We start from the raw sequence: 13039 nt of genomic DNA on the forward strand, positions 1-13039 counted from the left end.
TTATAACATAGTTTCCCATGGAGGTTACAGAAACCAAATGGACTTTTCAGAAGACAGGAGTGTCTAGTCCTCCTAATAGTTGTATTTTTTTGCTAGATCTATGCACAAGTTGCATTGATTCAATTATTGGCAACTGTTTCCTCTAAAACAAATCATCTGTCTTTCAATATGATGACAAATTACATGTCTTTGATACCTTAAGGTCTAGAGACCAAACCCTGGACTCGGACAGATCCACCAAGGTAATGTAGAGACATTTGGACCACCAGCCTTCTTCAGATAACTTACTCATCATCTCTGTTTAATATAATAATCTGATGACTCTGGAAGGAACTCCAAACTGAGGATTCTATGACTTAAGAGATATTTACAACTTGCAGAGTGAATTGAGGTCAAAGAATGACAGAGTGTTTACCTCATATTCACAAGAATATGTCCAGCCAGCTTAATGACAAAAGAGTGGGAGTGTGGAAGTCTAAGCACAGATCCATGCCCCTCCCGCAGCCCTGGTCTGTCAGACCACACTCAAACTCTAAATCAGGATTCCTACACACCAGCAACCACAGGGCATCTAATCAGGAATGTCTTCTTTTCTTGCCTGGTTTCTGAGTTCATCTCAGAATCATCATGAGAAAATAAGAACTAAATGCTTACCAAGTGAGACCTTTTCAGAATGTACCATACGCTGACTAGAGAACCATCTGTCCTTCAATCAGTTTTCTTACTTCCCTTTGTTTGTTGAGTCTGTTCATTAGAGAACCCACTAAGGCCCCAGTTGGTTCAGTTTCCCATGGAAGTGAATGCTATAGGCACACTCTGCACCCACAGGGTTTGAATGAAATGGTACACAATGTCACTCTTTCTCTTAGAAGCCTAACTCAGACCTGGGTCCTGCCTATAGTGGGTTTCATATTTTTGAAAGTCAACTCCAAAGCATATATACTTCCCTTGCAGAAGGGCCTAAGTGTCCCCAGATTATCAGTCTTAAATTTTTTATTTTTATTTATTTATGATAGAGAGAGAGAGAGATAGAGAGAGGCAGAGACATAGAGGGAGAAGCAGGCTCCATGCACCGGGAACCCGACGTGGGACTCGATCCCGGGTCTCCAGGATCACGCCCTGGGCCAAAGGCAGGGGCTAAACTGCTGCGCCACCCAGGGATCCCCAGATTATCAGTCTTAGACTGAAAAACAAGACTATCCCACCTATTATGAGCTGAATTGTGTCTTTAAACCCACCCCTCAAAATTCATATGTTGAAGTCCTCACTCCCAGTCCCTCAGAATGTGGCTGTATTTGCAGATAGAGGTGATTAAGTTAAAAAGAAGCCATTAGGATATGCCCCAATCCAACCTAGCTCGTGTCCTTTTGAGAAGAGGACATTTGGACACAGAGAGACATTGGTATGCATAGAAGAAAGGCCAGAAGGATACAGGGAGAAGATAACTGTGGAAGTGAAACCCATCAACCTCGATCTTGCACTTCTAGGCTCCAGAACTGTGAGAAAATACATTTCTCTTGTTTTAACCACCCAATCTCTGGTACTTTGTTATGGCAGGCCTAGCAAATTAATATGCCATCTGTTTCTCTTTCTTTTAAGGTGGGTTATACCAACCCCACAAAAATTCTTAGCTCTCCACATTCCCAGCTGCGTCTTTTGAATGCTCCCAGTACTATATATCACTCTCAGATTTGACTTTGCTCTTTAGGTCTAAAGATAATGAATTAAGAAACTGAAATTTTCTGGTTAGATACCACCATTTTTTACCCTGTCCCTTACAGCCGTACAGCTCTCTTAGAGAATGATGGTTTGGGAATCCAGCACTTTATAGAAATCTAGCACAATTTAGAACTAGAATTCATTGGCTCATCATACAGGGATCAGAAAAACAGAACATTATTCCTAGCAAAGATCCTCAACAACAACAACAAAAAACCCATTGATTATTTCAAGAAAAGAAGTAAGCATCTGGGGCACCTGAGTGGCTCAGTTGGTTAAGTTTCCAACTCTTGATTTCAGTTCAGGTCATGATCTCAGGGTCCACACATCGGCTCCGCACTGAGCACAATCTGCTTGTCCCTCTCCCTTTGCTCCTCCTCCTCTCTCTCGTTCTCTAATAAATAAATAGAATATTTTAGAAAAAAGAAGTAAGCACCTGACATATTTCAGAGAGACATAGCACCTTGAGATCAAGGTTCTAAATTTTCTCTTTGGGAATTAGAAGAGAAGACAGAGACCACATCTTGTCCACCTTTGTATCCTTGACTTTCATGCTTTCTGACTAGCATAGGATTTTGCATAAGATGGTACCTTTTAAAATTTCAATATACTGGATGAAAAAGAACATGAACTCTAACAGAGCCTGGAGGAAAGTTCTTGTCCATTACAAATGTGGATACAACAGCTAGTCAATCAAGCTCATAGCAGCACACCCAGAGTGACATTCTGGAAGTAGAATCCTAACGCTTTTTTTGAATGTGGTATTTTATGAATCTTCTTGGAGAAGTGTCCTATTATGAGGTTTCACCTGACTGAATTTGCCATGAAGCCTAGGTTTGTCTGGAACATTGTCCATTCACAACACTGAGATCAAAGTAATCCCTTTAGGGAACCCTCTTGCACTGTTGGTAGGAATGCAAACTTGCAGCCACTCTGGAGAACAGTATAGAAGTTCCTCAAGAAATTAAAAATAGAACCACCCTAGGGGCGTCTGGGTGTTTCAGTCAGTTCAGCGTCTTCCTTCAGCTCAGGTTATGATCTCAGGGTCCTGGGGTTCGAGCCCCCCCTCCTGCCACCTGCCGTCTCTGCTCAGTGGGGAGTCTGCTTCTCCCTCTCCCTCTGTCCCTCCCCCCACTCATGCTCACTCTCTCTCAAATAAATAAATAAATAAATAAATAAATAAATAAATAAAATCTTTTTTAAAAATAGAGCTACGGGGATCCTTGGGTGGCTTAGCGGTTTGGCACCTGCCTTTGGCCCAGGGCGCGATCCTGGAGTCCTGGGATCAAGTCCCGCGTCGGGCTCCCGGTGCATGGAGCCTGCTTCTCCCTCTGCCTGTGTCTCTGCCTCTCTCTGTCTATCATGAATAAATAAATTTTAAAAATCTTTTTAAAAAAATAGAGCTACCCTATGATCTAGAAATTACACTACTAGGTATTTACCCAAAGGATACAGAAATACAGATTCAAAGGAGTATATGCACCCCGATGTATATAACAGCATTATCAACAATAGCCAAACTATGGAGACCCCAAATGTCCATGGACTGATTAATGGATCAGGAACATGCCATTATAAGTATATATAATAGAATATTACTCAGCCATCAAAAAGAATGAAATCTTGCCATTTGCAATGACTTAGATAGCTAAAAAGTACTATACTAAGTGAAATAATTCAGTCAGAGAAAGACAAATACTATATGATCTCACTCATATATGGAATTTAAGAGAGAAAACAGATAAACATATGGGAAGGGGGAAAAGAAAAAAGGAGAAAGGGAAACAAGACATAAGTGACTCTTAATGATAGAGAACAAACTGAGGGTTGATGGAGGGATGTGGGTGAGGGATGGGCCAGGTTGGTGATAGGTGTTGAAGAGGACACTTGTTGTGATGAGCACTGGGTGTATATAAGCCATGAATCCCTGAATTCTATTCCAGAAACCAATATTACACTGTATGTTCACTAACAGAATTTAAATTTTAAAAATAAGTAAAATAAAATAATGGAAAATAAAAACAAAGTAATCCTTTTAAAACATATGCAAAATTTTGTCACATCTTTGTGCAAAACCCTGCAATGGCTCCCGTTATCACTCAGAGTAAAGCCTTCCAAACCCCCCGTGACTTTCTTTCTCCTACTTCCTACCTCTCGCCATTCCCCTGCCACTTACTCTGCTTCACTCTAGCCTCCCTGCTACTTCTCAAACCAGATTGGCACATTCCCACAAACCTTTGTACTAACTGCTCCCTCTTCCTGGAAGGCTCTTTTCCCAAGCATCTGCTTGGCTAACTCGCTAACCTCTTCCAAATCTTTGCTTAGATATCATTATCTCAGTGAGACCATCCTGAGGACCCACTGCCAAATTCCTAGTCCCTGCCGCTTCATTATACAATTCCCCTTACCATGATTTACTTTTCTTTTTTTCCACAGCATCTGTCATCTTCTAACATGCTACATTATTTACTTATTTACTATGTGCATTATTTATTGTCTGTCTTTTTCTCACATAGATTGTAAGCACCATGAAGGCAAAGATCCCTGTTTGTTTCACTGATGTACCTCAAACACCTACAGCAGTACCTGGCACATAGTAGATGCTTAATAAATTTTTTTAATAGAATGGTGTTCTGCATAAACTAGATATTTATATTTTCCAAGACTAGGTTAACATAAAGTCACATCTTCCCATCAGGGATCAAAATACAGTAACACCTCTCATGGTTTTATTCATATGCTGTATAGAAATCTAGATGGAATAATCGTCTAGCTTGAAATCCCTTGCTAAGATTCTAATATTCCAGGAAAACACTTCATGATAAACAGTCCCCTAGTGGGCAGAGAGCACAAATGCACCTCATCTTATGGGCAGTGACCCTCAATGTTATCCATGACAAAACCACCAGTTCAGTCACACTACTGAAAAGTTTAATAAATAGGTTAGTATCAAAAGGCCAAAACACATAGTTGACTACATTTTCCACCTTCTGGCAGTAGAGGGTCTGTGGAAACTGCCTTATCCATCAAGAAGATGAAAACTAGAATTTTTTAAGGTTTTTGAGGTCTTTGAAGATTGAGTGGTCGAAAAAGGTTTTAACACTTAAGCCCCATACACCTGTTGACCACCAGGCTAGAGGGGGACAGACTCCCAACAGAAATAATATCCCAATTTTTTCTGGCCGCACTACTCTCTGGTTAATCCCATCCCATCTAATTCTCAGACCAGATTCTTCTCCCCAAGCAAGTGTTATTAATTATGCCTAGCCTGAGATTTCAGACAACTCCCTTATCCCAGAGAAAAAGCAATTCTGAATGCAGTGATTCTTTTATGTCTTTATTCTCTAGGGAAGTGTGGAGATAGGTTCTCTCAGAATAGAAAAATGTCTCTTGTAGGTATCTGACAAAGTTAAAGTCACTGCATTTTTTTCCCCAGAATCTCTGCCTCTCCTAATGAACAACTTCAGATACCCAGAGACAAGCCATAGAGGAATCATGTATGGGGGAGCAAGAGAAAACAGACCATTCAGCACTTCTCTGCCCAGTTGGTTTCTTCCTACTTCACTATCAAAGATGCTCATACATTTTCCAAAATTTTCTGTAAATTCCTTGCTCTTTTTCTTTCCCTCTGACTCTTCCTTCTGTTCTTCTTTCTTAAGGAGTCCTCACTAAGCAGTTCCTGCTAGGCAGGGGTACACATGAAGTTCTTCTGGCCCTCAGAAACTCCTCACAGATACAAATAACTCCTCTATAAGGTGGTAAATGTTAGAACAGAGATGAGTGCACAGCACCTGAGAAGCACAGAGGAGAGAGGGGATACGAATTAGTTCTACCTGAGGAAGAGTGTTGTCAACAAATGCTTCCCAGAGGAAGTGCTATTTGAGCTATGTTTTAAAGTGGAGACAAACGTTTGCCAGGCAGAAAAGAAGTGAAAGGCATTTGATTTAAGTGGTCTTTGCAGAAAGTGACCGTTGAAATTGAGTTTTCCATAGGTTGAATCCATATGGCATCAAAACAGCTGGTTAATGAAGGGAGAAGTTAGCCAAAACAATCATTTGACCTTGGGCAGATTTTTTTAAAAGCATTGAGCTATTTTTTTTTCACACATGTTGACAGTTGGAATCAAGCAGAATGGAAACATGATCTGGATAATCCAGCCAGACTTAGAAGGATTCTCTTGGCCCTCCCAACAGTACAGTCAAATAGTGGAACATTCCACCTCTTGCCTTCTGTTTCCTCTATGACACATCTCCAGAGAGGCCATGCAGAAGGATGAGCTCCAGGAAAGTGTGGTCTCTGGATCTGACTTCAGTTGTAGAGATCCAAGAGGGCTGGAGGTCCTGGGACCTTATTTCTTTCTCTGTGAAACAGATTCCAAGATCCAGAGCTGCATTTGGGACTCAGGCAGGCTGGCTCCAGAGTCTCAAGTCCTAGACATAACATTGCAGTGCCTCCTTGAGTGCACAAACTGTTCTTGTCAAACAGGCCGGGAGCTCAAGATGGAAGATGCTTTGGTTTAGTTCTATTTGTCAGAGGATCATAGAATCTGAGAAGTGGAAGTGACCTCCAACATCTTTCTAATAGTGTTTTCATTTTACACTGGGGAACCTGAATCCCAGAGACTTGAGAAAGGTCACACAAAGTTAGTAACAGGATCAAGACTAGAACAAAGTTATTTTTATCGCTAAGGAATAGAAACTTCCCTCTACATTCTCATGACTCTTCCCATACTCCATTTACGCAAAGAACAAGAAGCAAAAGGGAGTGAATGGAGGTGAACTGCCAAGATGCAAAGATGATCTTCCAGTGGAGTCAGGGTAAAAGGTAAGAACTCTGCTGTAGACTCAACTCTTGAAAATATCTTAATTAGACACCCCCCTGGTGGCTGGCAAACTCTCCAAGCAACAGTGCTGCCAGTTTTCCCATCTAGTGTTGGAAGATGTGCTGCTTCTTCAGCTAAGGACAGCTAAGGTATTAGCTTACGTCTTAGGGCTGCGCTGAATGAAAAACACACCGCCAGCATGGGTTAACTTCAGCTGTTGCAAGGACTAAGGGCTGCAACCACAGTTCTCCTAACCACACAGGAACCGCGTCGCCCTCCTACTTCTCGAGACAGTTCCACTTTCTGCCCCAGTCAGATTTCACCTTTGCAAGATTTCCTGCAGAAGCTCCATAGAGTCAGCCTTTCCCCTTTCTGTGGTCCTCATTACTCATACTTTTAGATTCTGTTTCTAATACTTCATCAAAGTCTTTGAAAATATTTCCATACAATCTGAGCAGGTAGAGAGTCATGCGTATTTCCAAAGCAGCTTATGAAATGGAAGCATAAAGGAAATAGCACTGGCCAGGAGTCAGAAGACCTGGATTTGAATGTGTGTGGCCAGAGTCTGGGTCAGAAACCCATGACATATTCATCGACTATTCAAGGGAAGGAAACCACAGAGCAAAGGCATGGGCAGGGTTAAGAGGAGCCAGCAAAGTCTGATGAAGCACTCTGAGGCTGGCCACAAGTTGAAGGCTTATCATCCCTGGGTCTAAAGGGATAAGGAGAGGAAATGGTTCCTAGAATTGGAGAGAAGGCAGCCAACAGGAGCTGTGGCCTTAAATGAATGAATGCAATCCTGGCCAATGTGGCTGGTAGGGAGCTTGTTGAAGGAATAAATACTCCAGGCTTGCCCTCCTTCATCCCCTACTCTCTTACCACTGCCTCCCACTCAGTGAATACAAGGGGAAGCCAGGAAGCAAGAGGACTTGATCCATGTGGCTCACAGCGCAGGGTGGAACAGGAGGGACAAATAAAGATCACCCAGCAGAAGATTTGAATTCAGTCCCTTTGGATGAGTCTCCTTACTCTCCAATCCTCAGAATCTGCATTAGTAACAATGAGTGGGTTGATTATTAATCTCTGTGTTACCTCCCTTACAACACTCAATGATGCTATGACTCTAGATAAAATAATACTCATATGTTGCTATTTTAAATTTCCAGAAGCAGATATTCTCAATAGGCCAGGATATAGCAGCTGCTATAAAATACTTCTTGAAACAGTATAGAATTAAAAATCCATGCCTATGTAACATAATGCAGGGCTTAATAAATTTCTAAGGAAAATAAGCTGTGTCCTACTCATCTTTCTTAGTTTTAAATAAAATGTTATGTTATGCAGCCCTGTTTATGCAACATACTAAAGTGTGTACTGAAAATTACTCAGTTTTGCTTGGCCATTGGTCTCTAAATGACCTCAGTTATGTTATCTGACCTCCATGGGGCTTTTTTAATCATTTGTAAGAATACATACTTAACTGACCTGTCAAAGCATTCTGTTTTGCTGCGGGAGTCAGGAGGCAATCCTTTCCAAAGTGTATTAGCACCCAGAGGTGGAAGATCTCTAAGAGAGCCCAAGAAAACTTGGTGTCTCCAACCATCTCTGGCCTATTTCCAGAGATTGGGACTGACCATCATAGGCTTTGGGTTTATTTCTCTCTCTCAATCAATCTGTACTAAGCATGAACTAGCCCTCTTCTACATACTGGGGAATAGCTGTCAGCAAAACAAAGCCCTTGCTCCCAAAGGAAGAAGAATCATGGTTCTAAAACATGTACACACAGAGCACATAAATATGTAAGATACATTTATGTAATAAGTGCAACAAAGAGCATAATACAGGATAATGGGATAGAATGATGGGGATGGGGACAGGAAGAAGTGGAGACCACTAGGGCCAAGACACACCATCTTCAGAAGAGGTTGACTGTTGATATAAAACTTATTTCACATATTTTGTTTCAGTCTTTTATTTCCCTACCTAAATGTAAAACTGTTCCCAAACTTCCAAGATCTTAGGAGATAGTAACTGAAAGAATCCAATCAGTGACACCCATTTTAAAAGATTAGGAAATAGAATACTGAGAACTACAGAAGTAAAGCATCCTAAGCCGAATAATTTATTACAATAACTTGTAAGTGTTCGTGGAAAATGTCTCATAAGTGTTTATTGCTGGGTCCACAGGCATCTGCAGGTGAGGGGTGGGGGCAAAGAAGCCGGGGCTAGACATCTCTAAGAGAAAGAAAGCCAGCCGTGGGATGTGGAAGGAAAAAGAGAGGGAGAAGCTGACTCCTGTGGACACGGAGATGGGTACTAGTCCGTGCCATGCAAATGAAGCCACGTACATATTTACAAGTGTCAGGCAAAGCAGACTCCTGTGATAGGGGACGCTAATTACAGTGGTTAAGGCTGTGAGCTATAGCTCAGAGATATGGGATGTGTGCTTAAAATTATTTAAACAGTTTTATTTTAGCATCAAAATGATTACAAAGGTAGGGATCAGGAAGGAAGGAACACAAAATAAATACTCTTATATAAAATAAAGTATCAATCCACAACTAGAATTTTGCCTCTTAGGTGATAGTGAGATAAATATTGAGGTTCGATCTGCTCTCTTTTTGTGTTTTCAATATAAGGAAATGGGCATTATCTATCAGATCTGGAGCTTCCACGATTCAATGACGAGATAGCTCAAAAAAGACACTCAGAAAAGAAGCGGTAATTCCATATAATGCCACAGAACATAATCATGGCTTCAGATCTTTAGACTGCACTTCTGAGCTAAGTTCCGTGGTATCTGAACTTAAATTTCCATCAGCACAAACCAAAGGTATAATGTTAAAAAAAAAATTTTCTCCAGTACCTCAAAAGATTTAACAACACAAACTGGGTAAAACCTTTATGTCTCAGCAGTATGACAGCTTCAGCTAACCACAAAAATCAAAAAGTTGTCCCTATATTAGTAAGTTATTTTAATGAAATTCCTGGAGATAACATAAAAGTTCTTGAACTTGATGTCCTGCCAGGTGCAACAAGTGACCAACTAAATGGTTATACTTTCTCTGCTCTGAGGGCTGTACACTGGTCAATACAACGATTAGCATGTCAGCTGATAACATTAATATTAACTGCAGAAATGGAAACTTGTACCAGTTCAAAGAGATTTTTTTTTCTAGAAACTGATGACTAACTTCATCAAAACATCGATGAGGATTGATTCTTACGGTAGACTCGGTAGACTCATATTGACTCTATGAATAACACATCTGATGATTTTCCAGTCTTGGAGGAAAGTTATTCTTGTAAAAATATTTTTATATTCATATGATATGAATAGTCACTACAATTTGGCGATTTATTCCAAGTGTGGTACAAATAGCATTATATTAAGTCCAAGAGATCTGAGAAGAATGGCTTTTCTTGAAGAAGATTAAAAATGTTTCAAAGAGCCCATGAATTTAAGAAAAGCAAAACAATTTAAAGATTCTAATTCAAAACGGTAGTTTAAGACGTTTTACATGACGTTCTTGCCAAAAGAAGGGGCAAAACACATCACGGAAGACTGGACTTTTCCAGCAGTATGCAAAAGTCATAAATAATTCTGCATTTTCACTTTCATTTTGGACTAAGGAAATTGTGAAAGAATATCACTAACAGCAGTTTTCACTCTGGTTTATCTGCTGCTAACAGATGAGTTATGTAGAAACTGTCCAAATCACAAAACTTTGAGAAAGTTGAAGTCTAACTAGGGCCTGTCATAAATACTGGATTCGGCTTGGGGAGAAATTATAAAGTCATCCAGAGGAGCCATAAATCCCTTTCAAAGTGCTGTTCCTTCTTTATCATGCAATGATCTTTTTAATGAACACCATGTCCTTAAATTATAGTTTAACGAGAACTTGCTAGGCTAACGGGCAAGGAGAAAGTATCTACAAATGAGAAGCAATTGACTGTGCAGGAAGATTGTTTTTTGTCCTGTGTATATTAGTATTCTAGTCTTATTTTCAAAGCAAAAATTCATTCTTTCTCCTGGGTATGCCATGGTGGAGAGGCAAATTTCAGCAAATAGCCATTTGGGAGATCATGAGACATCTTCAATGAGCATTGAACCTGCAGATTCTCTCTTAGGAACTCAAATTAAGTTAATTCCTGGTTAGAGATATTTGAAAAAGTTAGACAAAATACACAATTACTGAACAAGCTGAGGTCTTCAGAAAATGTAAATAAAATAATTTGCTATCAGCATCATTACTAGATAAATAATAAAAGTAAGAAAGCAAATATTGTATTAAATTATAACATATATGTTTTAACTTCCCAAATTATGATTCACTGAAAAAAAAATGTTCTCTGTACTTTTTCTCCACACAATAGTCAATGTTTATTATTTTATTTTTTAACTAATAGGCATTATTTTTTTTAACAGTTTTAGGTTTACAGAAAATTAAATAGATATAAAGAGTCCCTGCATACTCCTTCTCACCTATTCATAGTTTCCCCTGTTGTGAACACCTTGCATCACTGTGGTACATTTGTTATAACTGATGAGTCAAAATTGATACTTTATGGGACGCTTGGGTGGCTCAGTGGTTGAGCGTCTCCCTTTGGCCCAGGGCGTGATCCTGGGGTCCCGGGATGGAGTCCACATTGGGTTCCCTGCATGGAGCCTGCTTCTCCCTCTGCCTGTGTCTCTGCCCTCTGTGTGTGTGTGTGTGTGTGTGTGTGTGTGTGTGTGTGTGTCTCATGAATAAGTAATAAAATCCTTTAAAAAAAAGATGTTTTATTGTTAACTAAAATTTATACTTTAGGGTTCACTCCTTGTATTATACAGGTCCTATTATGGGTTTTATCACACTTTTACCAAATTTTATATTTCTCTGTATGTAATTGTATTCTTTTATATATAGAATAAGGATTCACAAACATGTACAGTGAAATATAATGTAATGTCTATGTTTTGCAACACTTTTCATGTAAATAAATTCCAGGAGAAAAAATCCTCGGTTTCTAGTTTGGGTTTAGAGTAAGAGAAGTGATCTCTTACTCTATCACTTCTGATAGATAGCATCAGAAAGAGCCTGAGTGGTTCTGGGAAAAGAAACTTTAGAATGTGAAAACAGGAACTTTGACCTCCACCTTGAGCACCAGAGTCACACACCCCTAAGTCTTAGTAGCTAGGTGCAGGCCTGACTCTGTAAACGTCCCTCTGACACCCCATAGCCAGGTCCTTAGAAAGCCCTAACTGTGGCCTCCGCTGGCCACTCAGCCTTGCCAGCTCCGTTCCATAGCAGGGATTGGTGTCTCTCCTGCTCTCCTCCAGAGACAGCCCCTCCAGCTTTATCATGTGCCTCTCTCTGCCTGTTGCTTTCATGGCCTGTGCTCCAGCAGGATCACAGCCACTTTGCTTTTACCCAGCAGAGATGGAGAAGACCCATTTCGTTTCTTTTGCTTGAGGAATTCACAGTGGAATTAGTTTTCACAGGAGTTAGAGAGTGGTGGTCCCTGAACTCCCTCAAGCAGCTGGATGTGTTCAGTTTTGCAGCACAGCGTGGTCTCGTGTGCTAGTTTAAATTTGAATTTAATTGCCAACCATTACAAATTGGAAATTTTCACACACGCACAAATCTGACTTGTAGCTTCTCTTGAAAAAACAGAAGCAGCCATTCAGTCACACTGCTAACAATCAGCTGGAGATGAGTGGAAGATGCCCTCCTTTGGACAGGGTATTTGCTTCCTCGTTTTATACACTCCCCACCTCTCTCCATTTTATTTCATTTAGGTCACTTACTGCATTTATATGATCTACTTGGACTCTGTAGGCAGTTGAATTTGCAACCCTTGGAGTAGGTGGGAGAAGCTAAAGTATAACCCTACACCAAGCCCCACCTCTCACCATCCATCGATGGAAGAAATAAATGTTCCAATATGGCCACGCATGCCTTTTTGTGCCAAGAAAATCGTAAGGCTGCAGTGTCGTCCGTGCTGTATCTCTTATTTTAAAAATCCAGCTGGTTCAATGAAATGTCCCTTTACAAAAAAGGAACTCCTGACCACTAAGCCAAATGTATGGTCTGTGAGCATTATCTGGAGGGTCTCTTGAACCTAGAGACAATCAGAATGGACCCACTGTACTTTGACTTGGAGTACCTGAGGTCCTTTAGGGAATTCTTTGCTCTAAGGATTTCAGAAGCTTCCAACTCATTGACCTTATGAATTCTGATTTGTACCTTGAGTGGGTCTTCCTCACTGGAGTTGTCATTTCCTTACCTCTCAGACTTACTGAATTATAGGAGAAAGTAGCAAAGATTCTTCTTCATGTCCCCGTTCTTTATCCTAGGGCTCTCTGCCAGTTGCTCCCAGCTTCAGAGAAGCACATGCTTGATGCTCCACTCGGTTCACTTTAGTCAAGCCCTGAAGCACCATCCAAACTTTTCCTATTCTGCTTCCATAATAATAATCAAAGCATCAGAAAGATATTTCAAACCATAAACTTAT

The 13039-nt window shown here is 40.4% G+C and overlaps 2 protein-coding genes across 11 annotated transcripts in view; one reads left to right on the forward strand and one right to left on the reverse strand.

The window, feature by feature from the left end:
• EGR2 (early growth response 2) overlaps window positions 1-13039 on the reverse strand; it is a 104537-nt gene that overhangs the window by 31068 nt on the left and 60430 nt on the right. The window contains exon 1 of one of the 6 annotated variants that reach the window (XM_077894667.1): window positions 1978-2120. The exons of the other annotated variants lie outside the window; for them this stretch is intronic. The gene's annotated coding sequence lies outside the window, so the exon portion shown is untranslated. Of the gene's footprint in view, window positions 1-1977; window positions 2121-13039 lie in introns of those variants that run through there. 6 annotated transcript variants of the gene reach the window in all.
• Window positions 1-13039, forward strand: part of LOC144312246 (uncharacterized) — a 56244-nt gene that overhangs the window by 24857 nt on the left and 18348 nt on the right. Inside the window, exon 5 of one of the 5 annotated variants that reach the window (XM_077894670.1) lies at window positions 5836-7800. The exons of the other annotated variants lie outside the window; for them this stretch is intronic. Coding sequence (XP_077750796.1) covers window positions 5836-5995 — 160 coding nt within the window. The 3' untranslated portion in view covers window positions 5996-7800. Of the gene's footprint in view, window positions 1-5835; window positions 7801-13039 lie in introns of those variants that run through there. 5 annotated transcript variants of the gene reach the window in all.

This window comes from Canis aureus, chromosome 4 (genome assembly GCF_053574225.1).
Source record: "Canis aureus isolate CA01 chromosome 4, VMU_Caureus_v.1.0, whole genome shotgun sequence".
In the NCBI taxonomy this organism is placed as follows: Eukaryota; Metazoa; Chordata; class Mammalia; order Carnivora; family Canidae; genus Canis; species Canis aureus.